This window comes from Canis lupus, chromosome 6, assembly GCF_048164855.1.
Source record: "Canis lupus baileyi chromosome 6, mCanLup2.hap1, whole genome shotgun sequence".
NCBI classification, from domain to species: Eukaryota; Metazoa; Chordata; class Mammalia; order Carnivora; family Canidae; genus Canis; species Canis lupus.
The window spans coordinates 63,270,802-63,298,681 of record NC_132843.1 but is presented as its reverse complement, the minus strand read 5'-3'; the positions used below and the strand labels follow the sequence as shown (position 1 = coordinate 63,298,681).

The following is a 27,880-nucleotide window of genomic DNA, read 5'->3' as shown; positions in this document are numbered from 1 at the left end:
GATTTGATGAACTCCAATCCAAAGCAAATATTTAGTCGTTTATTCATTCATTCAACAAATAAGTATTGAGGACAGATATCATGGAATATAAAGGTGGTAGGAAAACATGTAAAATACAATTTCAGCTATTAAGAGCTCAGATTAGTTACTGTCTTCCAGGAGGTTCAGAAATTCAGTGTGGCCAATACACTGTGCACACAGTATGCCTTTCATCTTAAAGTTATAATTGTTTAAGTTGTTCACACTCTTTGACACCTAAGAAGAACTTCTAAGAAAATAATCAGAGCTGCACATAAATATTTATGCATTAGAATGCTCATTAAAATATTAGTTATGATAATGAAAATTTGAGGGGCACCTGAATGGCTCAGTCAGTTAAACGTCTGCCTCAGGCTCAGGTCATGATCCCAGGGTCTGGAGATGAAGTCTCGCATCGCATCGGGCTCCCTGCTCATTGGGGAGCCCACTTCTCCCTCTCCCTCAGCGTCTCTCCATCTTCCTTGCTCATGTGCTCTCTCTCTCTCAAAATAAATAAATAAAAATCTTTTAAAAAATGAAAATTTGAAAATGACCTGCATGTCCAATAAAAGAATGGTCCAGTAAATAGTAGGACATATGGAAACTAATGTCCTCTGAAGCCAATAAACTTATGCTTTAGAAGAATGTTTGGTGATAAAGGAATTATTTGTGATATAATGTGTTGTAGCAGTGTAGACTGATAACACAGAATATAATCCAAAGCACAGCACACTGCACTTCCCTCTCAAAGCAAAGCAGTTATTGATTTTGTGATAATGCTTTCCTTCTGAGTAACTATCAAAACTGAACTAAGATAGGGATACCTAGGTGGCTCAGTGGTTGAGTGTCTGCCTTAAACTCAGGTCGTGGTCCTGGGGTTCCGAGATTGAGTCCTGCATCAGGCTCCCCACAGGGAGCCTGCTTCTCCCTCTGTCTACGTCTGCCTCTCTCTCTGTGTCTTTCATGAATAAATAAATAAAATCTTAAAAAAAAAAAAAACTGAACTAGGACGAAGCTAAGGAGCATGAATTGCACATATTCAAGTGTAAAAATCACAAGCTAGAATTTAAGTCTCAGTTCCTAATCTGGAAATTGAGGATGATGATATTTATAGAAAATTATGTAGAACTAGTTTTGGGTTCCTTTCTGCTGCAGACCAACCATAAAAAAGGCTTCTATACCACCAAGCAGAGAGCAATCATCACCATCACTAATGTCCTCATCATTGTTGAAAGGAGGCCACAGAAGAAGCAATAAAGAGATAATTCAATGGACTGTTTATTTAAAACAACTCAATCAAGATAATGATTTTTTATCTAATGTATCTTCCAAATAGTTACATACTATTATATACATAATTATATATACCTATAGCTATACATATAGTTTAAAAAATCAAGTTATAAAGATACGGACCCCACTCACCCCAACTCAAGTGACTGTATTAACCCACTTCACTAGTGCAGAGAGGAGTCTTTGTTAATGGAGAATTGATGCTTTTATGTTGATCACCTATTAACTTGATGCTGAACAAGGAATCTGAGCATGTTGGTGACAAGGTGTACAATTTTTTTTTTTTTTTTGCAGGCCGTCCAGGATTGTTTAGCCTAGTGAGATGAAATTTGCAGAAGGTAGCTGAATAATGAGAAAGAGCTAATGTAATTTATTCTCCACTGTAATTTACTCCACATTTTTAAGCAGGCAGGCCCTGGATACACTGCCTTTTCACTCCATCATTCTCCTGCTATGTAATAGGGGCCATTAAACTAGGTAAGAAGATGAATTGCTAGAGGTGATTATGCATGCCTTCAGCAGCCCATGAAATGTACCCGAGAACAATAAAGATATCTGATGACCTGTCAGGGAGATGCTTATGCAAATGAGAACATCATGATTATACTTCTGCTTGTTCATCTAAAGGCTATCATGATATATAGATGGAAAAACTTCCCTGCTGGGGTAGCATCACAAATAAGAAGCTGGTTTCAGATTAGGATATGCTAGATATGAAAATTCATGGCCAAATGCCTAATTCAGCTGTAAAAGAGGACAATCATGGCCATAGGATCAGCATCCAAGTTTATTTCCATCGAAAACAATAACTTCATCAGACGACACTTCTGACTGCTCTCCTGAAATTATAGTACTTGGCACTAAAAATTATTTGTAATCCTCAGAAGTAAAATGTGTTGTAAATATATGTCACCAGCATCTTTTTGCTTTTAAATAATAAATAGTGCTTCTGACCTGAATTAATAACCTTCAAGGTGTCCATGGGAATTAAGATAAAAAGAGGTGGAGGCAACTGATGTAAAAGCCCAAAGCAAATTCCTCCTGTGGCTCTACAGCAACACTGTAACAGCAGGGCTCTGGCTTCAGGGAGAACTTCATCCGCTAAATATTGGACTTTTGGCCTAAGCACAGACTTAATCTCCCTGAGCCTCATTCTTGGCATCTGCAAAATGAGCACAATAATAGTACCTATCCCAGGAATTACTGTGTGGATTTAAATGAGGTAACATATATAAAGTTCTTAAGTGCCTGGCAGGTAGGTAAAGACTTCCTTTAACAAATAACAGTTATGATTATGAATATGAATCCATCTGCCTTTTTGATATCTCCACTCGTATCTCAAACTCAGCATGTCCAAAAATGAATGCTTCATTGTTACCCTCACACATGTTCCCCCAGTTTTCCCCTTCTCAATAGTGGCAATTCCATTCTTTCTGTTGCTCAGGTCAGAAATCTTGGAGTTGTCTTCAAGCCACTTCTTTCCTCCCATCCCACAGCAACTCCTGTCAGCTCTACCTTCACAATGTACTTATAAGCCAACCACTTCTCACTACCTCTAGTTACTCCCTAGCCCAAGCCATCCCTGACCTAAATCATGTAACTCTAGCTTCCTAACACCTCTTGCTTCCTCCCATGCTCCTCTTGTGGTCTATTCTCTACACAGCAGTCAGAGAAATCACATTATGTCACTCCTCTGCTCATAATTCCCCATGATGTCTCTTATCATTCAGAGTAAAAGCCTAGGTCCTTCAGGTGGCCTACAAATTCCTCCATGACATGGACCCACTTACCTCCCTGCCCTCTCTCTTCCCATAATATCCACTGCTCACTATTCTCTAACTACATTGGCTTTCTGCTGTTCCTGAGACAAGACAAGCTCCTTTTAAAATTCAGAGGCTTTGAATTTGCTATTTCTCTGTCTGGAGTGTACTCCCCTGGGTACTCCTATGTCCCACTCTGGTGCTTCATTCAAAAATTAGAGAGGGCTTCTATGACCTCTTGTCTGAAGCTGAAGCCCTCATAACCCTCTTTTCTTTTCCATGCCTTTATGTTTCTTCATAATATTTATTACCACATCCCATCTTACTTTTCACTGTATTCCTCCTACCACCTCTTCCATGATCAAGTCCCTCGAGAGCAGTCTGTTTTATTTCAGTTCATAGAACAGGGTACATCCTATTTGATGACAAGAAAGACACAAAATGAACACCTCACTATGAGAAGCAGATGTATTCTATGAAGTTTTAGATCCTAAAGATTCTAAGATTCTATGGAGAGAGATTTAATTACTTAAGTGACTTGTTTCACTTATAAGAAAACTGAGGCCTAAAGACAAGCCCTAATTCCCATGGTAAGTGTTAGAACCAGGACTCAAACTTCCTCTGTACCGTTTCAAATCCTTGTACCTAAAGTCCATGCTTTCTATTGAGTTTGGAGCAGACTCTAGGCTCAATTTCATAAATGTTAAAAGCCGTACAGAAGTTCAGTTCTGGTCCCAACTGCCTAACAATTTTGTGGGAAGAGATTCTATTTGATGTACAGTTTACTTAAAATATTTTACTTTGGTTTTAAAATGAATAAGGCACATGAGTGTAAATGATAAAACACCTAACAGCTGTTGAGAAGCCATGTCCCCATGACGGTATTAAGTACTTCACAAGAATTAGTACAATGAACCCTTACACCCTGGGGTAGTAGCATTATCTCCATTTTATAATGGAAGACACCAAATTTTGGATAACTGGCAAAAGGTTTCACAGTTAGCAAGTGATGGAGCCAGTATCTGAACTTGAGTAGTCTGCTTGTGGAGCCACTGTGCTATTGAGTTAAGAAACCTGCACAGTTAGCATTTCATGAGGAATGTTTTAGAAAGATTTATCTGCTCTGTAAGTTCATTTTATTTTGCCTGCTTTTCTGAAAATGGGACAGATGCATATCATATATAAATATCATTTTGAAAGTTTTTATTACAAATCTTAATCAGTCTTATACTCATTTGCAAAATATACCATATGTATATATTTCTCCTCTTAATTAATAATGCAAAGTTAAAAAAAAATCTCTGGAGAACTGCTGAGTTTGGTTATCAACTCATCTTAAGGATAAAAATCATATGGAGACAAGTAAGAGTTTGCTCTCCCTCTCTGACATCCATTGATGTCAACAGCTGTGAGGATCCAAAACAAGCAAAGTAGTTAGTTACAGTATGCCTCAAGAATTTCTCATGAAAGTGCCAAATACCAACATTGGAGAGAAGAAATGTTAAAGCATGAAACCTGTGGGTAAGAAGATCACTAAAGTTACCATGGGTCAGGATGCAGTCCTTATGGCCCTTCTTGGAACTTAGATTCTAGACCGTTGAAAAGATAGGGAAATGCTGGTTCAGAGAAAAATGGGACATCCTAGAGTGCAGGTGACATACAACCTTTTTCAGAGAGTGCTGAATAAGGTAACTACATTATTTTATTTTCAACAAATTATATGATTCAAGAAGCAGTTGTTTTATTTAAAATTCCTAGGGGATCCCTGGGTGGCACAGCGGTTTGGCGCCTGCCTTTGGCCCAGGGCGCGATCCTGGGGACCCGGGATCAAGTCCCACGTCGGGCTCCTGGTGCATGGAGCCTGCTTCTCCCTCTGCTTGTGTCTCTGCCTCTCTCTCTCTCTCTGTGACTATCATAAATAAAAAAAAAAAAAAAAAAAAAAAAATTCCTAAGAGAGGGGGACGCCTGGGTGGCTCAGCGGTTGAGGATCTGCATTTGGCTTAGGTCATGATGCCGGGGTCCCAGGATTGAGTCCCACATCGGGCTCCCTCCATGGAGCTTGCTTCTCCCTCTGCTTGTGTCTCTGCCTCTCTCTCTGTCTCTCATGAATAAATAAATAAAATCTTTAAAAAAAATAAAATTCCTAAGAGAGGGGGGAAAATGACATATTGGCAGTATATTATTTGAAGCAAGGGTTTTTAAAATTCTAAACTCTTAAGTATTATTTAAATACACAATGGCTCAAATATGATCTTATGAAAACTGGTGCATTACAGAGGGACAGTGAGTGGGAGGGAGAAAAATACTCTGTGGAAATTAATATTCTAGAACAAAAAGGTCAGTAAATATTCCAGACATCCTCTTAATGTTGGCTACAGAATCCAGAGCAGCAACAAATGAGAGAAAAATGGAAGAAAAAAATGAGGCCCAACATTTATTTATTTTCATTGCTATCCATCCTGCCATCTCCTGGCTGGAACAAAGTGGTGGTCAGGGTAAGTACACTAGGGTTCCATATGTTTCCAACCTTTTAAGACAAAATACAAAGATAGGAATTAATATTTTTTTGTGTGAACTTAAACATTCAGCAGAGAGAAATGCAGAGACCGAGGACAAGAAGAGAATGGCCACAGGGCTTCTTTCTTCTGGGATCATCACCAGCCAGTCTGTGTCCCCACCTGTGCCTGCAATTCATCAGTAGTGACAGGAAGCTATACTTAAGTCTTCAACCTAAGGCTAAGTAATATATCAGATGGAGGAAGACTTGCCATTTTTAGGATTTCTGTGTATAACTCTGAATTAAAGTATATTCTGGTTTAGACCGAAAACTTAAAACTTAGAGATTCTTGTTTTGATTTGGTTGAAATACCATAGATTATGAAGAGAGCTCTGTATTGGGAATATGGAGATCTGAGTTCCAGTCCTATGACTAGCCATCGGAAATAAGAGCAACTTACTCAGTATCTCCGATTGCAACAAAAGAATTGGATTAGATAACCATCCAAAGGTCCCCTGTAGCTCGTGAATTTTCCATAAATGTTTATTCAAGAGCAGGAATCTAAAAGAAATGTGAGCTACTGACACAAGCCTAATGCAATTTTAACTTTTCTAGTAGCACATTACGATTTTTAAAAGATTTAACTGATTTTATTTTTATTATTTTTTAACATTATTTAACATCATTTATTTATTCATGAGCGACACAGAGAGAGAAGCAGAGACACAGGCAGAGGGAGAAGCAGGCTCCCTGCAGAGAGCCCGATGTGGGACTCGATCCCAGGACCCCAGGATCACGCCCTGAGCTGAAGGCAGATGCTCAACCACTTAGCCACCCAAGTGCCCCAGATTTAACTGATTTTAATTTATTTTATTTATATTTAATGTATTTTATTTATGTATTTATTTAACCCAGTAAGACTCAAGTATTATGACTTCACTATGTAATTACTATTAAATAATATTACTGAGATATTTAACATTTTTCCTTTGTACTAAGTCTTCAAAACCAAATGTGTGTTTTATGCTTGCATCATATCTTAGTTTGGACTAGCCACATTTCAAGTGCTCAACAGCCAAGTTTAGAGGGTTTGGACTTTTCTTACCTAGTAATACAGTTTACCTTTAAAGCTGTAAAATAGGGCAGCCTGGGTGGCTCAGCGGTTTAGCACCTGCCTTTGGCCCAGGACGTAATCCTGGAGACCCAGGATTGAGTCCCATATTGGGCTCCCTGCATAGAGCCTGCTTCTCCCTCTCCCTGTGTCTCTGCCTCTCTCTCTGTATCTCTCATGAATAAATAAATACGATTTAAAAAAAATAAAGCTGAAAATTTATTTTTTAAATATATATTTTTAAAGAGTTATTTATTTATTTATTTATTTATTTATTTATTTATTTACTTATTTATATTTATTTGACAGAGAGAGCACAAGCAGGTGGAGCTGCAGGCAGGGGGAGAGGGAGAAGCAGGCTTCGTGGGAGCAGGGAGCCTGATGTGGGACTCAGTCCCAGAACCCTGGGATCATGCCCCAACCGGAAGGCAGATGCTTAACCAACTGAGCCACTCAGGCACTCCAAAACTGAAAATACATTTAAGGTACAAAAGCTATTAATTAAAATGGAAGGGTCAACATATTGAGGGAATGTCAGGGAAGAAGTGATCAAAAAAGGTGATCAAAAATTTCTGATAGAAATCGCCAAATGAAGAGATTACTGAAGGAAGTAAGCTACTAATGAAGGAAGCTGTGTCATATGGAAGGTCGAAAGTTGGACAGAGATGATGTATACCACCTTGAGCGGTTGTTAAAATATTTATACCTAATCCTTGACTGTCCCTTTTTCCTACCTGCAGACATAAGCAGGCTGTCTAGTTAAGGTCATCATAGCCCAGGAATAATGGAACCACTAGATCAAGGTTTCCTAATCTGCGGTCTATGGTCCCTTATGGGATCTGCAGATGGAATTCAGGGGGTCTAAAAATTGAAGTGGGGAAAAAAACATTTTTATTAACTTCCCACTCAAATTCAGGATTTCCTTCAATTATGAATGGAGGCCACAGACCAGTAGAATTTACCAGTACTTATGACATTTTTTTTCCGGTTTCACTTCTGTTATTGATTTTTTTCTTTAAAAATTTTTTTAAAATTCCAGTTAGTTAACATACAGTGTGATATTAGTTTCAGGTATAAAATACAGTAATTCAGTACTTCCATATATCACGCTGTGCTCATCACAAGTGCCTTCCTTAATCCCCATCACCTATTTAACCCATCCCCCATCCCATCCCCTCCAGTAACTTGTGACTTTATCATCATAGAGATCACAGATGTTTTCACAGCACATCTCATTGGCTGTACATCTTAGGATAGCACTTCATCAAAGTGACAGCAAGTTATTAGACCCACCGTGAAACCTTGTCATTGAATGCATTAATAAAGAAACACATATGGTATTATATCACAGATTTTTAATATACTTTGGTATCTGCATTTCAGTAAAATTGGTTTCTTTTGTAATCCTGTGTATTTTTTTCTCACTTAAAAAATGTTATTCTGAGAGGGGGATCCATAGATTTCACCATATTGCTAAAGGGATCTGTGGCACAATGAACTAGATGGAAAGAGGGTGATCCCTGGATGACCCACCCCCCTTCTCTAGCCCACATAGAATCACATGTGGATTGTGTAATGACTAAAATATAAATTGTTATCCCATCAAGCCATTGAGATTCAGGGAGTATTAGCTTCAGCAGTTGAGCCTGTCCTGACTAATGTGTATAACTGAAATCTGGCTTCAGGCCCTGACAATTGGCTATGACTACAGCCAGATTCCAGATACTGGTAAGACGGCACTGGCAGTGATGTGCTGATAAAGTGAGTCCAAAAAAAAGACCCACTTGCCATGGCTAATTTCAAGCTACCAAAGGGATGCCCATATTCAGCTCTTGCCAGTCAGTGTGAGCTGGCTCCAGCACACCACTGGGACTGCTTTTCCATGACAGTTCCTTGAAATGTCTTGTTATTGTCCTTTCCAGATTTGAGGGGAGGTGTGTGCATGGAATTTTGAGAATTATTGTTTAAAGGCTCCTATTTAGGGCAGCCCGGGTGGCTCAGCGGTTTAGCGCCACCTTGGGTCCAGGGCGTGATCCTGGAGACCAAGGATCCAGTCCCGTGTCGGGCTCCCTACATGGAGCCTGCTTCTCCCTCTGCCTGTGTCTCTGCCTCTCTCTCTCTCTCTGTCTCATGAATAAATAAATAAAATCCTTAAAATAAATAAATAAATAAAGGCTCCTATTTAAACTATTGTGTCTCTTTCATAATGAATAAAGAATACCTTGGATGCAGTAATTTATACATTCAACAAGCTGTTGAAAAGAATCTAATTAGTACCAATTACAATACTAGAGTGTCCCAACAAATTATAATGCCGTTGCTTCTGTAGAGGCATTTGTGTTTATACACTTTAAACATTAATTAGTTCCCAGAACAAATGGGTGAGTTAGGTATTATTTGGCAGTGTCTGAAAGCCAATTATTTACTCTGGGAAGGCCTGATACCCTAAATGATAGTAAAAGCAAAGTGATTAGCATAATAGTAGGGTCCGGAAATCCAAGAATTGTATCACCTTCATTGCTGACCTCCTTTTACCTCATTGGGTATTCCTGCTGTCCCCATTTTACACGTGAGAACCTGAAGGCAGCCAGCTGACAGATCCACAATCTACAGAGAATCCAGCTTTAGATTTGGCAAGTCCTCAGGAGAGTCTCATGTCTGTTCTTTTTTTTTTTTTTTTTAAGATTTTATTTATTTATTCATAAGAGACACAGAGAGAGAGGCAGAGACATAGGCAGAGGGAGAAGCAGGCTCCTCGCAGGGAGCCCAACGGGGGACTTGATCCTGGGACCCATATCACGCCCTGAGCCAGAGGCAGACGCCCAACCACTGAGCCACCCAGGTGCCCCCTGTCTGTTCTTAAAATGTAAAAGCTCCAGGGGCCTCTGGGTGGCTCGGTCAGTTAAGCATCTGCCTTCAGCTCAGGTCATGGTGTGGGGGTCCTGGGATCCAGCCTCATGGGGGGCTCCCTGCTCAGCAGAGAGTCTGCTTTTCTCTTTCCCTCTCCCCTGCTTGTACAATCTCTCTCTGTATCAAATAAACAGATAAAATATTTTAAAAAAATGTGAAAGCTCCATTTATGAGTCTGTTGAGGGTTGTTTCCCAAAAAGAAAGAAAAGATTTATTGATTTATTCATGAGAAAACAGAGGCAGAGACATAGGCAGAGGGAGAAGCAGACTCCCTGCAGGGAGCAGGACATGGGACTCAATCCCCAGGATCACGACCTGAGCCGAAAGCAGATGCCCAACCGCTGAGCCACCCAGGCGTCCCTATTTATTTCATATTATATTTTGCTAACATTTAGATGAATTTAAATTCCTGGACTCTGCTAATTATAATCTTATCCCCTGGAAATATTCCCTCTGAAAAATGGTCAACTCGTTTAGAATTAAGGTATAGAATCAAGAGCTTAGTAAATGTTTCTGTTTCTATCAAGAAATAAACTATCGGTTTAGCTCATTTAAAGTGGACAAGCCGCTGTTCGAAGCCCATCACGTTGGTACCCCTTTCCATTAAAGAAAAAGCTTCATGAACAAGACCTGGAATTTCTGGAAGAACATTTGACATCCCACTACCTTTTTATTCTGAGACAGTCACTTGCCTGGCACAATAAATATTAGTGCTTACTGTTATTTTTACTATTATCATTTCTCAGACCAGGAGTTGTCATCTTTATTTAAGAACTGACATCCCAGTTGATGGGCACAGGTCTTAGTCATGCTCTAAAATTCTTATTTATTTTAAGTTTAAACAATATATTTCAATTAATATTACTGATTAAATCCTTCTTTCTAATGAAATCATTTTAAATATTTATACTTCAGATATTATACATTTGCTATCATTGCTAATAAAATTTATCTTTATTCCAACTCCAAGCCTGAATCTGTTTGGCTCAGGCAATTCTTCAGGCATATCTAACTCATTCAAGCATGACTTACATAGGAAATAATTTTTTAAACAAACACTTTAAATCCAAATGGGGGTGGGGGATCCCTCTGAAGTTTTCTGAGCTAATTATAGAAATTATTACTTGCTCTGTGTGAGCCCCAGAAGTAATGGCACATTCCACTAAGAACAGTGTCCTTTTTGAAAAAAACATCCACAATTTCCCTTAATTTCTGAATTGATCCTGCTCATCTGTGCTGGACCCAGCCCAGCCCCATGTCAACAGCTCCTCATACAGATCTGCTCTGCTCCTTTCCCAAGTCAATTGGGATTGTTGGTAGCAGATAGTACAGCTACATTTTCCAACAGATATTCCAAACAGACTTCAAAAACATAGTAGTCATATTGCTCCTTCCTAAAGACTGGGGACAAGAATCATTTTTTATATCTTCTATTTCCCTTCTCATCATGTTCATGTTTTCCTCTACTTTAGCATATGGAACTATTTATAAAAACTCCTAACATCCTTATCTGCTAATTTCATCATGTCTGTAATTCCTAACTCTGTTTATATTGATAGATTTTTTTTCCCCTTAGAGTTATGGATACTTTCCTGCTTTCATTTGTCTGGTAATTTTTGATTGGATGCAAGATATTGTGTACTTACATTGCTGAATGTGTACATTTTTCAACTATGATGAATTCTTTGTTAGAATTATAGACCAATCATTTTAGAAAACATGAGAATTCACACTGCATATAACAGTCACTGAGGGATGTCTGGATGGCTTAGTTAAGTGATTGCCTTCAACTCAGGTCATGATCCTAGGGTCTTGGGATCAAGCCCCATGGGGGCTCCCTGCTCAATGGGGAATATGCTTCTCCCTCTCCCTCTGCTCCTCGCCCCACTCATGCTCTCTCTCTCAAATAGATAAATAAAATCTTTTTAAAAATAAAAGACAAAAAACAAAGTCACTGAAATGAATAAAGGAATCCTTAGTAATCACCTATTCCTTAGTCAACTTAAAAGTTTCCACACAGAGATGGTACCAATTTGAAGTAAACATAGAAAAACAATTCAATTGGAGTTCTCATTAGAAAACTCAACTGGGGGACGCCTGGGTGGTTCAACAGTTAAGTGTCTGCCTTTGGCTCAGGGAGTGATCCTTGAGTCCCACATTGGGCTCCCTGCATGGAGCCTGCTTCTCCCTCTGCCTATGTCTCTGCCTCTCTCTCTCTCTTTCTCTGTGTCTCTCATGAATAAATAAATAAAATCTTCTAAAAAAAAAAAAGAAAACTCCAACTGCAAAGAAATAGCCATCTCTGTTCTTGTTTTGTTTTTAAATATTTTATTTATTTATTTGAGAGAGAGTATGTGAGTGAGAGAGAGAGAGAAGGAGCAGGGCAAGGGGAGGAGAAGGCGAAGCAGACTCCCCACTAAGCAGGAAGCCTGACTCAGGGCTTGATCCCAGAGTCCTGGGATCATGACCTTAGCCAAAGGCAGCTACTTAACCAACTGAGCCACCCAAGCACCTCTTAAGTTTTTATTTTATTTCCAGTTAGTTAACATACAGTGTTATATTACTTTCAGTTGTACAACATAGTGATTCAACACTTCCATACCTCACCCAACGCTCATCTCAAGTGCACTCTTTAATCCCCACCACCTGTTTCACCCATCCCCCACCACCCTCCCCTCTGGAAACTATCGGTTTGTCCTCTATAGAGAGTCTGTTTCTTGATTTCTGTCTCTCTCTTTTTCCCTCTTTGCTCACTTGTCTTATGAGTGTGTATTTTTTTTTTTTTTTAGACTTTTATAAAGAATGCTGAACTTTGTTCAGGCATGCAATTAAATTACTTAAGATCAGTTTGATTCTTCTGAGGTTTGCTTTTATATTTATTATTAGAGCAGGTCCAAAACAGTCTTGCAGGGCTAATTTCTGCTCGCTATTACTGAAGACTCTATACAATGCCCTATGTATTATAACCTCTTCCTATTTTGGATGATGGAAACATGAACTATTCCCAGCTCTGGATGAGCTCCAGGAATCGTTTGGCTCTCTAAATCCAAAGAAACACAATCTTCTGTTCTAGAAAATGGTCTTGTATTATTTCCTTGGTAAATTTCTCCATTTTCTTTGTTCTCTATTTTGTGGGACTTCTGTGAGTCACATATTAAAGTTTTTGGATTGACCCTTTAACTTTTTTTTAATTGTCTCTTCTATCTTCCTTCATTTGGTCTTTCTTTTCTATTTTCTGCAAGATTCCCTCAACTTTATTTTCCAAAGCAACAATTGGATTTTTTTAAAATTCTGATCTTCATATTTTTAATTTCCAAGAGGTATTTTTTATCTACCACTGTCATTTCTTTATTGAACCCTAAACTTGTTTTACAAACCCAATGCTTCTCTTATTTTTAAGGCTGTTCATTGCAGTTTTTTATTTTTTTCTCCTTTCATTTATTTATTAAGCAAATACTTATTGATAGTCAACCATGTACCAGATGCTGATCTATTTGCTGAGAATACAGCAGTGAATCAAAACAACGGCTCTGCTTTAATGGTGTTAACATTGTGGTAATGGTGGGCAAGTAATACAAAATTAATGAATGAACATATCATATGACTGTTGGTAATAAATGTTTTGAGGAATTCCCTCCCATCAAACTCTTCTCCGTCTTGCTCACTACACTCCAGCTATACTACCTGTTCTTCAGTACCTTCAAGTGCCATCTTCTCCTTCTCCTTTTTTTTTTTCCTTCTCTTTCTATATGCTGATCTCTCCACTCAAAATATTCTTCTCCTGGTTCTTCATATGGATAGCAACTTATTATCTTCCTGAGCACCACATCTTAAGTATATCTCATTTCCTTGCCTTATCACTGCCATCAGTACCCTCTTTTTTTTTTTTTAAGATTTTGTTTATTTATTCATGAGAGGCACGGAGAAAGGGGCAGAGACACAGGAGAGGGAGAAGCAGGCTCCATGCAGGGAGCCCGATGTGGGACTCAATCTTGGGACTCCAGGATGACGCTCTGGGCCAAAGGCAGGCACTAAACCGCTGAGCCACCCCAGGGATACCCCCTGTCATCAGTACCCTCTTAATTCCCTTCATGATAGGCATCAAAACTTGTAATGTTGTTTATCCTTTTAATTCCTTTCATGAATTGTAATGTTGGCTATTTATCTAATAGTCATTCAGGCTTCTTCCTTGATAACTGAACTTGATTTTGTTCAGGTATCCAAGATTCTTTCTACAGCCATGTGCTTCAAAGAAATTTGGCCTTGGCTCTAGTCCAGGGATGAATCTGGATTAGTTTAACCAAATCATGGTAATTCCATATACTTGCCAATGATGGCTTAGGAAGGAATGTGTGACCCAATTTCTGATCAGTGGAATATAAGGCAGAGTCTCCTGGTAAGGCATCTGGGAAAAGTTTGCTCTTATAAAGAGATTCAAGGAATAGATAGTCCTCTTTTTAGCCCATGGGGTACTGAATTACCTAATGGGATATGTTTTGCTGCTCTAGTCATCTTTTAACCATAAGAAGAGCTAGTGCATGGAGAGTAGAAAGATAAACCTTTAGTGATACCACTGCACTAAATTAGTCTATCTATATACTTCTTTATGTTCCCATGAGCTCTTCTTAAGGCATCTACTAGATAATGAGCCTCAACCACCAGAGAGATATCAATATAAGTAAGGATAGATATATTAAGCTATACTTACTTGTAGAACAAGAGTAAATAAGAAAAGAATATAATCGTCACATACTTCAACATTGTAAAATCATGAAATAAAATTAGAGAATTCAGATAGCAACTACAAAAATTGTGTTACTGTGTGACAGAGTGATAGTAAAACTTGATCAGATTCAGGATTAATACTTTTGTCAAGACTATAGGTTGTGCCGTGATCTTCATTTGGAGGCATGTAAGATCTCATTCTCTTTTTATGATGTTGGTAGCCATTGATGCTCATTGCTGGGACCCATGAATTCACCAGGGGTTGAAAAATGGTGATATTCTAATTATGTCATTTTGTTTTCATCTATTAGCTATAACAAATTCATAGAATGGTATTTTTTAAATCTCTAGTTTTGTTACCTCATATTATAGTTCACATAGCAAAGGCAGGATAAAATGTAGAAAATACATATTTTTTCCTAGTTCTATCCATTAAATACATCCAGAAACAATATCTATAAGGAGCCTTGATTTCTTTAGTGGGAAATGATAGTTAAAAAGGTTTTAAAATGCTTTATGGGTGATAAAAGCACAAGGTAACATAAGGAAGTCATGACTACAAAGTCTAGGATGAGTGGTATGGTTGCTTGTTGTGGTAACCCCTATGGAAGCACAACTCATGATACTCATCACTTTGTGCAGTTCCCTCCTCTTGAATCTGGGCTGGACTTAAGACTTGCTTTAACCAATAAAATATAGCAGGGTAATCCCATGGCATTCCAGGCCTAAGCCTTCCGAGCCTTCTAGAAGCTTGGCACTCTTAGAAACCCTGACTTATCATTTAAAAAGCCCAGGGGCACCTGGGTAGCTCAGTGGTTGAATGTCTGCCTTTGGCTCAGGTCCTGATCCAGGGTTGGGGTTGAGTTCCGCATTAGGATCCCTGTGCCTATGTCTCTGCCTCTCTTTCTGTGTTTCTCATGAATAAATAAATAAAATCTTTAAAAAAATTGAAATAAAATTAAAAGCCCAATACCCATTCGGAGAGACCACGTAGAAAGGCCACCTGGAGAGACAGAAATCCTTCCCATTTGAGTCTAGCTACCAGCCAATCCACCAGCTGAATGTAGCCACAGGAATGACCACCTGTGAAATAGAAGCTGTAGAACCAGCTGAACCCAGGACAGATAACAGATTTGTGAGTAAATAAACCATTGTTTTAAGAGCCAGTATCTTCTGGGGGTAATTTGTTAGGCAGGATAGATATCTAAAAATAGTGGCTATTGTAGGAGAAACAAAGTAGTTTAGGATTGGGATGGAGTACATGGAGGTTTCTGAAATGGTTAGTGAAGTTCTTTCCACTTCTTGACCTGGGTGATGGCCATGAGGATATTTGTGTTATAGTGATTCACTAAGCTATACATTTGTTTTGTGTGTTTTTCTGAACCTGTGTTTTATGTTAAATAAAAATAAGTTTTTTTTAAAGATTTTATTTATTTTTTTATGAGCGACGGGGTGGGGGGCAGAGACACAAGCAGGCTTCATGCAGGGAGCCCGACACGGGTCTCGATCTTGGGTCTCCAGGATCACACCCTCTGGGCTGCAGGTGACGCCAAACCCCTGCGCCACCGGGGCTGCCCAAATAAAAATAGTTTAAAAAGAGGAAAGAGTGGGGCAGCCAGGGTGGCTCAGCGGTTTAACGCCGCCTTCAGCCCAGGGCCTGATCCTGGAGACCCGGGATCTAGTCCCACGTCATGCTCACAGCATGGAGCCTGCTTCTCCCTCTGCTTCTCCTTCTGCCTGTGTCTCTGCCTCTATCTTTCTCTCTCTGTCTCTCATGAATAAATAAATAACATCTTAAAAGAAGAAGAAGAAGAAGAAAGAGGGACGCCTGGGTGGCTCAGCAGTTGGGTGTCTGCCTTTGGCTCAAGGCGTGATCCCAGAGTCCCAGGATCGATCGAGTCCCCCATTGGGCTTCTGTATGGAGCCTGCTTCTCCCTCTGCCTATGCCTCTGCCTCTCTCTCTCTCTGTATCTCTCATGAATAAATAAATAAAATCTTAAAAAATATAATAAAAGAAGAAAGAAAATCCACATAGCTTGGTATAGAGACATTTACTTTTCCTCCAGACTACGGACTTTTCAAAAATCGTTTAGGAGCTCCTAGTTAAAACTACTAATATATTCTAATTCTACAGACATCAATATCCACACTTCAAGCACGGAAATATAAATTTCTTTGGGTCCCAGAGCTTGCAATTTGCAAAACTGAATTAATTGCTTTCATATCTCTAAATCTTTCCTCCTTAAAGTGAGAAAAAATATGTATTCCAAAGAAAAAAAGAAGAGAAGCAGCAGCACTTTTATAAGCTGGCCTGCATTTTCTTACTGGCAGCAACTTACTAGTCTCTTTTTTTAAATGAATTTTCCAGTGTCAAAGGAGAAAATCTGTATTGCATTTGGGGTTTTGTGCGCGCGCGCGCGCGCGCGCGCGCGCATGCTTTAGTTTGGAACTGTTAGAATTTTAGCTCTCATGTCCTGTTTTTCTAAAATGCTTTAAAAAGACTGTAGCATCTGAATTGCATTCTTTTATTCTTTTGTCTTTACTTCGGACTTCATTTCCCATTTCCCAGTGCAAACTGCTGCATGTACCTTTTTTCTTAGGGTGATGTTACCTCACCTTACTGACCAAATAAATTAAAATTTCTGATTAGGAGATTAAAATTCACTGCCATAATTCACACTGAATATTTTGTAAAATTTTCACAGTACATTTATTTTAATTGGATTAGAAACTATTACAAATTGAGCTTCTGCTGTTGCATTTTCCACCTGGGAACCCAGTTCAGATCTTCCCAAAGATTACAATAGAGTAAAACTACAATCAGTTCAGTAGTCCAGCAAAAATAAATAGAATAATAAAAAGAATTACTATTGTCATTTTATTTTATTTTATTTTATTTTTTTTTTAAGATTTTATTTATTTATTCATGATAGTTACACAGAGAGAGAGAGAGAGAGGCAGAGACACAGGCAGAGGGAGAAGCAGGCTCCATGCACCGGGAGCCCGACGTGGGATTCGATCCCAGAGCCTCCAGGATCGCGCCCCGGGCCAAAGGCAGGCGCCAAACCGCTGCGCCACCCAGGGATCCCTACTATTGTCATTTTAGTAATTATTATTACAAAAGCACCACTGATGATGTGGCCCTCTCACAGCCAAAATCCACAGAAAAAAGAAGTGGTTCATTGAGACCAGATCTTGATTCAGTCTGACTCTATGAGAGGTTCATCAAGACATGAACTGGAACCCAGGAGGGAAGGTCACTGTTTCTTCCATAAGCATAGGGGAAAATGTTATTTGTCTCAGTCTAGTATGTCTTTATTTTTGATAATCCTAAGAAACTCTCAATTCACACTAAATTCCCAAAGTCTTGGTTTCCATTTACAAAGACTATTGCCACTAGAAATTACCAATGGGCAATAGGTTTCCTCATCAGAAACTCCTGCTACCTTCATCAGTGGTTTGGCCTGCTTACTGGCATTATTTTTAATCAAAATATAATGTGATCAATATACATTTGTGCATTATTTACACTGGGTCCTCTCCTTCTTTCTCTCATCCCTCCTATTCCTACCCAGGGGCTCCAATTCCTCACTTCCCAGGAGAATGCATTCATTTCTATTAATTAAGAACAAAAACAGACACTAATGGCCTCATCTTTACCCACTTCCTATTTTCTTTTAATCAGTTTTTAAAAATATTTTATCTATTTATTCATGAGAAACACACAGAAAGAGAGAGAGAGAGGCAGAGACACAGGCAGAGGGAAAAGCAGGCTCCATACGGGGAGCCTGATGCGGGACTTGATCCCAGGACCCCGGGATCATGCCCTGAGCCAAAGGCAGACACTCAACTACTGACCCACCCAGGTGTCCCTGATCAATTTTTCTTAAAGGGGACTCAGTATGGCAGCTCTTAGTGTGCTGGTTATGACACTTTGGGGCATAAGTACAGAAGGTAATTGTATTAGAATAGGATTTGTGTGTGGATAATAGTAACACAGATAACACTGGCTTAAATAAGAGAACTTTATTCTTCTCTTATTAAGTAAGCTCATGCTGATATGGAGGTTCTACTACGTGAGGTCTTCAGGAACCTAAGCTCCTTCTGTCCACTTACTTCACTCTGCATGAACTCCATCTTTTTTTTTTTTTTTAAGATTTTATTTATTTATTCATGAGAGACACAGAGACACAGGCAGAGGGAGAAGCAGGCTCCATGCAGGGAGCCCGACGTGGGACCCAATCCCAGTTCTCCGGGATCACACCCCAGGCTGCAGGCAGTGCTAAACTGCTGCGCCACCAGGGCTGCCCTGCATGAACTCCATCTTAAAAGCACATGTCAGGAATGCCTGGGTGGCTCAGTCAGTGAAGCATCTAACTCTTGATTTTAGCTCAGGTAATGAGATCTCAGGGTCGTGCCATCAAGGCTTACATCAGGCTCCATACTGGGCGTGGAACCTGCCTAATATTCTCTCTCTGCCCCTCTGTCTGTCCTCCCCCAACTCACACATATACTCTAAAAAACAAAAACAAAAACAAAACAAACAAACAAAAAAAACAAAGAACAAAACTTTTTTAAAAGCAGGGAAGAATGATATTGAGGGGTAACGGGTAATTAGCACTCTCTACCACCCCAACTGAAAGAGGACTTAGTATATTACACAACATGAGTACCCCAGGTAGGAGGATAGGCAGGTGATCAGCAAGGTGTGCCAGGGCTCCAGCTTCTCTTCTCTGACGTTGGCCAAGCAGTGCTCCAAAGTTGGCTATGTCTTTGAGCTAGCTGCCTCCTTACTCAGTAGTTCCAGGCATCACATTCAGATGCCACAAAATCCAAAAAAAGAAGGGGAAGAAGAATATGTCTCTACCCTTTGTCTCTTTTCTTTAAAAAGGGAAGAAAACTTTCTTAGGAGCAGTTAGCAAACTTCTCTTCAAGCCTCACTGGCCAGACTAAATCACAACCCCATGCCTTGTATAATCGCCAGCAGGGAGAACACACCACCATGATAGGCATAGACCAATCAGCAGACACCCCTCAAAGGCCATACGTGGGGTGAGCTTCTCCGAATCATAGGACTTACACAGAGTATTTTCTTTTTTTTTTTTTTTTTCCACAGAGTATTTTCAATACTGAAATAAAATTGGGGTTCTGTTTGAAAGAGGAATGGGGAGAGGAAGTTGAGTTGACACCCAACTGTGCCTACCACACTTCATATCCTAACTTCCCATTACAATAAACTGTCATTTCTAGCCAGAGAAATTGTACTCTCACATCACTTCGTCATAATAATCCTTATAAATCCTTATAAATCAGATCAATTCTTATGTCCATCCCCTACCTACAAATTCTGACTAAAGAATAAACCAACATGTGTAATAATACACATCTAGATTAAGTGGACTGCAAACATGTACAGTTTGCAGTCAATACCTATCTTCCATTCACCTTGTCCATGGAGATGTGTCACTCCAGATACTGTTATCAGCATAAATTTCATAGACAGCCACCTAAGTTAACCCTTACAGTATAAATATGAGAAAATCTCCCTAAGAGAAATACACGTTGGGGTTTTTTTTTAAAGACTATATTTATTTATTCATGAGAGACAAGAGAGAGGCAGAGACATAGAGGGAGAAGCAAGCAAGCAGGGACCCCGATGTGAGACTCGATCCCCAGACTGGGGATCACACCTTGAGCCAAAGGCAGATGCTCAACCGCTGAGCCACCCAGGCGTCCCAACACTTTTTTTTTTTTTTTTTTTTTTAAGATTTTATTTATTTATTCACAAGAGACCTAGGCAGAGAGAGAAACAGGTTCCATGCAGGGAGCTCGATGCGGGACTCGATCCCTGGACTCCGGGATCATGCCCTCGGCGTGAAGACAGGCACTCAACCACTGAGCCACCCAGGCGTCCCAATACATGTTGTTTTTAAGCTGAAACTCCTTTCCTACTTTATAATCATCAGATCACTGACAAGCATTTCATTGGAAGCCACCAGGCCCTCACAGGAAAAGTCTGACAAAAGTATGCAATAATAAATCTAGAAAAAGACTGTTTTCCTGCTACTTGCTGTTCCTGGGCCTAGAGGAGTCCACCAGCCCCCACCAGATCTGTGAATGCCACCATTCTCAGTTGTAGCTCTGATTTCCCAGTACTTTTCTGACATTCCACAGGACTTCTGTAGGGCAGTTGTCAGGTTCATTTTTCTTTTGATTCATTATGAACAACCCAATGGCAATTTTAAAGATTTATCTTTATTTATTTATGATAGACAGAGAGAGAGAGAGAGGCAGAGACACAGGCAGAGGGAGAAGCAGGCTCCATGCCGGGAGCCTGACGTGGGACTTGATCCCGGGACTCCAGGATCACGCCCTGGGCCAAAGGCAGGCGCGAAACCACTGAACCACCCAGGGATCCCCCGCAATGGCAATTTTAAAAAGGTAAGACAATTCTTGCTCAAACAGGAAGACATGGTATGTTTTAAAACTAGAGTTGACCTGTTTGCATAGCGAAGTTTAGAAAGTAAAAGAAAACATGGCATATAGAGAAAAGTACCCTAAATTGGTCACCAATGACTGGATTATATGAGCTTTCCTTCTCATTAAAAAAAAGACCCTTTTAAGTCAGTGCTAAAAGCATCACTGAAGGTTAACAGATGACACTGTTCATTTGATTAGAAGGAGGTCTTACTATTATTTATGAGTTGAAACATCTTGATCAAGTGAAGTCACTGAAATTTTCTAGAAGCAATACTAAAAATGTATTCTGTGGTAAGAAACATGAGTGTGGGAGTAATTTTCAAAGCATCTTTAGAAATGAAGTAACTCCTTAATACTTCTGATATCCTTTTACCCGGAAATTTACTAAATCCTAAAAAATAATGTATTTTTGAAACAGCCATGTGACGAACATCCCTATTAATACAAGTTTTGATGCACACAAACTAAACTGCAGCTGTTAAATGATTTGTCTAAAAGTAAAAGCTGATTCAGACTCATTAGCATGCCAGAAGTACAGCTGCTTTAACACATACAAGATTAAGCCAACAAAACTCACTCCAAATATACTGACTAGTTATTCTCCATATGTTAGCAAAGTTTATCAAGCTTGAAGGAAAGTTCTTGAATCAGCTCTAGGAGCTTTCAAATCTCTAACAGTTTACTGGCAGCCACTTTATGAGAAACAGGTCATAAAATTGTATCTAAACTTTACTGTCATATTTTCAATTGTTCTGTTTACAATTAGATCAGAACTTGAGAAGATGCATGGGCTAAATGATGGGCAAAGTGGAGAAGACAGGATGATTTTTTTTTTTCAGGGATCTGGGGCTTCAAAACCATCAGGAAATCACAGCCCCATGACCTTCATGTGCTCATGCAGTAACAATTCAGAACGCCATGCATTTTTCCAATGCTCTTTTCTCTTTTGGCAAGACTAGTATTCTCAAATGAGGCAACGTCTCAGTTTCTCTGGAGGTATTCTAACTTTAACTCTTCTTTTCCCTCTGCCTCTACATACCTTGAAAGTGCTCTCCCAAAGAATAAGAAGATAAAAATTGAACAAGACTTGTGGATGTAATGACTGTTATCCAATCTGCAATAGTTTTATTCATTCAGAGCATATCCGTTACAAGTCTTTCCTGTGCACTAGCCATCTCATACTTTCGTATGTACAATCATTTAATTTCCCAATAAAATAAAAGCTAACATATTTTCTCTTCACATGAATACAGTGCTTGCAGCAGCAGCAACAACTGTCATGACCATGAAGTCTTCAAAAACATGAATCCCTTACATTGCTGGACTTTCAATTATTACCGTAGATGGCCACGATTCAACGTTAGGTGTTTTTAAGCTTCGTGGTGAAATAAAGTCTTCTAAAATAAATGGCATAACCATACTTTGCAAATAACTGAATGCAAACCCCTTCTGACTATGTCCTACTACAGTTTTTTCCGTTCCTTACAACGAGCACATAGCCAAATTTGTAAGACTCAAGGCGGCCTTAGTTTAGCTGTGTTGCTAATATAAATAAGTCATCCATCTTTCTCCCATTTTAAATAAACGACAGCAAAAGAATACCTGTCCAAGTTTTATCCCCTGACAATGGGTTGTTGATGATCCTCTACCTCCAGAAGCACCAGAGCAGGAGGAAGAATCTGGAAAGTCAATTATGTTGCTCTCAAGTGCCCTGATTTGATATCCTTTGAAAATGGTTTTAAACTGAAAACAAATATGGAATAAGGACACTAAATAAATGCTTTCCTTGTAGGAAAGGTTCAGGGACCAGAAAGAGAAGAACCTAAACAGGATGAACTTAACCATTTCTTTACAGAATTGGGGTAAAACTTAGAGCTCAATACGTAGTTTAGAAGGTATTTCTAAAAATAGAAAATTACCAAATTCGTAAGATAACCCAATGTTAGGTAGTGGTTGCGGACAAGGTTGCCAGGGAGGAAGGGACCAGGGCCAAGTACACCCAGGAGATAGAGTCATGATTTTCTGCAGTTTCAATTCAGTTTGTTGGGTTTTTTTTTTTTTTTTTTTCTTCCTGCCTGTAGTGAGTCACCGTATCTCTGGAAGTCTCCCCAAATGAGTTTGTCTCCATCTATAACTTTAGCAACTGTTAACGGAATACGCCAATGTTCCTCTTTTGCCTTGCCCCCATCTCCGGGAAGGGAAAAGGAACCGTACAACCTGGGAGCTTCATGACACGGTCCTTTCTGCTTCTGATGAAATCATCCCACAAGCCATCCGAAAGTTCCAGTGAAGCTCTGGCCGACGCGTCGTTTTGCAAAACCAGGCCAACCTTACCGGCAGGGAAATTCTGCTTTAGAGGCCGGGAATCCCCCGGGAAGTCTCCAGCAACCAGGGATATCCCCGCGGCTCCCCTCGAGGCAGGTCCAGGGAGAGCTCGGAACGGAGGGAGCGCGAGGCGACCCCGGGCCCGCACCTGCCGCGACCCCGAGGGTCCCGCGCCCCCTCCCCGCCGCCTGCACCTGCCTCCCGCGGGCGCGCGGCCGCACCTCCCCGAGCATCCCCGGCCCGGGCCCCGGCGGCGGCGGAGGAAGGGGGCCCCGCGGTCCCCGCGCCCGCAGGTGGCCGCCGCAGGTGGAAGCGCCCGCGCGACGCGCCCCCGGGGGCCGGGTGGGCGCGGCGGTGCGGGCCCGGGCGGGAAGCCCCCGCGTACCTCGGATGTAGGTGCACTTGCCCTCGTCCAGCAGGCTGGAGGCCGAGCCGCCCATGGCGGCGGTGCGGGCGGTGCCCCCCGGCGGCGCCGACAGCTCCCGAGGTCGCGGCCACGGCGCACCCCGCTCTGCAGTTAGAGGAGAAACTTCCTCCGCGAGGCGCCGCCTTCTGGGGCGCCTCCTCCAGGCCCGCGCCCTCTGAGGATCTGTGGGCCGGCCCGGGGGCTGTCTTCCCGCCCTCGCTCCCCTGGGGAGCTCGGGGGCGGGGGCGGGGTGTCCAGCCTGGAAAGACCCGCTCCTGCCGTCGCCTTGCCGGCCTTTGCGGCTCCTCCCCGCCGGTCACGGGCAGCCGAGAAACACCTTCGGCTAGGTGGACAATTCCCCTAGGGACTGCCAACCTCTGGGAGCTGGAACCTTCCCCACTGACGAGCCACGAGGTGGAATTCAGGACCCCGCTGCTTTGCACGCCCTCGGGGATAAGCAACAGCCGTCCTCAAGAACCGCCTAAGAAGTTGTTAGAAATGCAAAAAAATTGCAGCCCCCGCACCCCCTCTGTGACCCGTCTACACACGCGTACGTGCGCACCTGCGCGCACACACCCTGCACCCCAATTAGAAACTCCAGGAGTGGGGCCCAGCAATCTGAGTTTTCACAGGCACGATGCCTGCTGAAGTTTGAGAACCGACAGTAAACTGTACCTTCCCGTAGCTAGAAAGATGGGCCAAGGAGGGGGTGGGGAAATGAAGGGGGCGGGGGGGGGGGGGGGGGAGAAAAACAGGAAAAACCTAAGCCTGGGTCCTGCAATATGTTCTCAGTCCTGAAACTTCTGAAGACCCCATCAAGGTCTGTTCTTGCACCTTTAGATACAGTCCTCCCCCTTGACAAACTGAAAATAGTTCATTAGAAAGGGCATCTATGGGACGCCTGAGCGCCTGCCTTTGGCTCAGGGTGAGATCCTGGAGTCCCCGGATCGACTCCCACATTGGGCTCCCTGCATGGAGCCTGCTTCTCCCTCTGCCTGTGTCTCTGCCTCTCTCTCTGTGTGTCTCTCATGAATAAATAAGTAAAATCTTAAAAAAAAGAAGAAGAAGAAAGAAATAAAAAGAAAGAAAAGAAAGAAAAAGAAAGAAAAGAAAGAAAGAAGAAAGAAAAAGAAAGAAAGAAAGAAAGAAAGAAAGAAAGAAAGAAAGAAAGAAAGAAAGGGCATCTATTCTTTTTCCCACAACTACTATTTAGCTTGGCAACCTCTCCCAAATAACACTCAACTGGGGCAGGAGGGTCACCATGCATTTCTTCCTATTCTTAGTAATCAGATTTTTAGTGATTCCTATTGACTTAACCTCCAAGGTCACATGGTCTGTACACACAAGAACAAGGCCTGAAGAGGACTTGGAAGGCTTTGCCCTCAAAAGTTAATTAACTAGCATTCTAACACCAAGATTTCTCATACCTCACACCCAATCTCTCTCACCCTACACTTTAATCTGTCAATAAGTCCTCTCCATTCTGCTTTCAAAATATATCCAATACCTACCCATTTTTCACCCCTTCCTCTGCTATCACCCTCAACATTTCTCACCTGAAGGATTACAACAGACTCGTAACTGGTCCTCTTCCTTCAGAGAAAAAGCCCCAGTCCCTCACTGACACTGGGTCACCACTCTCCCTCCTCCTTCCAGCCCCACTGGCCTTTTTTGCTTTTCTAGGACATACCTTTGCATATGCTCCCACTTCACCTAGATGCTCTTCCCTCAGATAACCACGTGATGCACTCTCCAAGTCTCTCATTTCATTCAAACCTCTTAAATACTAACACCTTAAAAGAGGCTTTTTTGGATCCTCTGTTTAAATACCAGCCCTCATCTCTGTCCCACTCCTAACCCTTCATTCTTTCTTTTTTAAAGATTTTATTTATTCATGAGAGACATACAGGAGAGGCAGAGACATAGGCAGAGGGAGAAGCAGGCTCCATGCAGGGAACCCAAGGCACAACTCGACCCCAGGACCCTGGGATCATGACCTGAGCCAAAGACAAATGCTCAACCGCTGAGCCACCCAGGTGCCTCACCCTTTATTATTTCTATTCATATCACTCAGCATCATCTGATGTTTCTTTATCTGTCCCCACTGAAATAGAAACTCCTTAAGGCTGGGGGTTTTCTTTGTTGATTTTTTCATTTTCTTTTTTTCTTTAAGGGCAGAGATTTTGTTCATTATGTTCTCTGATATATCTCAAATGCCTAGAAGAGCATCTGGCACATAGGTGCTCAATAAATAACTACTGAATAAGTGAATGGATGAAATATAAATGATAGGATCTGGACTCCATGAAAGCTGTGATTCTCGATGAATAAAGAGCATTTCCAGGTGACAACTCAGTGATTTAAGTCTTGAATGTTTGACTCTTTTCTCAATATTCTAGTTAGCCCTCAGAATTAAGTATACCTTGGGGTGCATGGGTGGCTCAGTCAGTTAAGTGTTTCACTCTTGATTTTGGCTCAGGTCATGATCTCGGGATCCTGGAATGGAGCCTGGGATGAGGTTCAGTGCTCAGCGTGGAGTCTGTTTCTCCCTCTCCCTTTGCTCCCTACGCCCTTGTGCTCTCTCTCAAATAAAAAAAAAAAAAAAATCTTTTTTAAAAAAGAAGTATATCTTCTCATAGTAGTTAATACCATTCATTATATAAATTGCAAAGATTGTCCCTCAGAATGCTGGTATTTTTATCGAAGAAAACTAATTGGGATCTTCTGCCAGAGGATAGTTTTGGCTTGTCACCTCATTTGTGAACAATCTGAGAAAAGACTGATTATTCTTATCTCTCATTCTTTGCTCATTTGTAGCACTCACAGATGAAGCAAAGTACAAGAAAGGATCTGTATGTGTGCAGTATAAACAAGGTTTGTAACCACAGTTTTAGCTTCAAATCTTAACCTGATAAATTAGTAGCCATGTGACCTGGTCAGATTGCTTAACTCGCTTGTTTGCAAGTCTCGTGGTCTGTTAAATGGAGTTGGTAACACTCACCTCATATGCTGTTGTCAAAATTACATTTTATCAGGTCTGTGAAACACAACATATTCCCAGGAACACAGTAAGCATTCAGTAAACGGAAGTGCAGACTGTTATGATGGGTGACAAGAGTGGTCAAGGAAGCAATTTTCTAGCGAAAGTGGAATTTTAATTAGACCTTGAAAATCACTGATACTACATTAAGAAAGAACTTCTTCCATTTTTTCTCCAAACAAATAAAGCTCTGTTTCCCCAACTGGTTTACAGGAAAAAAATACAGAATTCCATTACTTTAGTCATAGTATTTAATATTTGCAAATCCTATGTGGGCAACATTTTATTAATCACACACTAAAAATGAGTCTCCAAGCAATTCAATAACTTTATGAAGCAGATTCAACTTCATATGATTCAAATCAGCGAGTTTAGAAAATTTCCTATGCAATGTTAGTTTTTGTATGTTATCAATGTATTTTGTATTAAAATGCTCTTAAGACCACTCCTTTCAGGGGGTGGTTCAGATGGATTCAGTGTTCAACTCTTGAGTTCACTTCAGGTGATGATTTTAGGGTTGTGAGATCGAGCTCTGCATGGAGCTCAGTGCTGAGCGTAGAGTCTGCTTAAGATTCTCCTCCCTCTCCCTCTGCACTGCACCCCCATGCACCCTGACTCTCTCTCTCTGTCTCTCTTAAAAAAAGAAAACACTGCTTATTTCAGGTAAAATGATTACCTTTTAAAATATATTAAATGAGATATAATTCACATACTATAAAATTCACCTATTTAAATTAGCCTTTTTAGAGGAGCAAATTAGATTAATAGACGTTCAGTGCCAGTACCTTTAAAATGTGTATGTGTCTTGGGATTCTCTTACTGTCATAGAACTATGAAACCCTTGTTTGTTGTATTCTCATTTGAGTTAGTGACATCTGTCTATTTGGCTACTTAACTGCCTGCAGAGCAGGGACAATCTCAAACTTCTTTGCACTTCCCCAAGTAGCTTGTACTGCTGTGTAATATAGGAGTAGGAGCTCCGTAATTACTTGATTGTATAATAAGTACACACGGTAGGGTATACCAGTCATCCAATTTAATCTTCACAAAAACAGACTGAAGTAGGCACTGTTATTTTTTAAAATTTTTAAAAAGATTTTATTTATTTATTCATGAGAGACACAGAGAGAAAGGCAGAGACCCAGGCAGAGAGGGAAGCAGGCTCCCCATGGGGACCCCAGGCACCCCGTAGGCACTGTTATTATCACCATTTTCAAGATGAGAAAATCAAGGTGAAGAGATTTAAGCAATTTGGGATGCCTGGGTGGCTCTGCAACTGAGCATTTGCCTTTGGCTCAGGGCGTGATCCTGGAGT

At 40.8% G+C, this 27,880-nt stretch overlaps 1 protein-coding gene across 4 annotated transcripts in view; it reads right to left on the bottom strand.

Moving 5' to 3' along the window:
• The window catches only part of NIBAN1 (niban apoptosis regulator 1), a 213,340-nt gene that overhangs the window by 131,098 nt on the left and 54,362 nt on the right, over positions 1-27,880 (bottom strand). Inside the window, exons 1-2 of one of the 4 annotated variants that reach the window (XM_072830882.1) lie at positions 23,505-23,631; positions 23,012-23,123 (exon numbers count right to left, since the gene is read on the bottom strand). The exons of 1 other annotated variant lie outside the window; for it this stretch is intronic. In XM_072830882.1, the coding sequence (XP_072686983.1) occupies positions 23,012-23,024 (13 nt within the window). In that variant the 5' untranslated portion in view covers positions 23,025-23,123; positions 23,505-23,631. Of the gene's footprint in view, positions 1-23,011; positions 23,124-23,504; positions 23,845-27,880 lie in introns of those variants that run through there. 2 more of the 4 variants (XM_072830879.1, XM_072830883.1) reach the window with 2 other exon arrangements.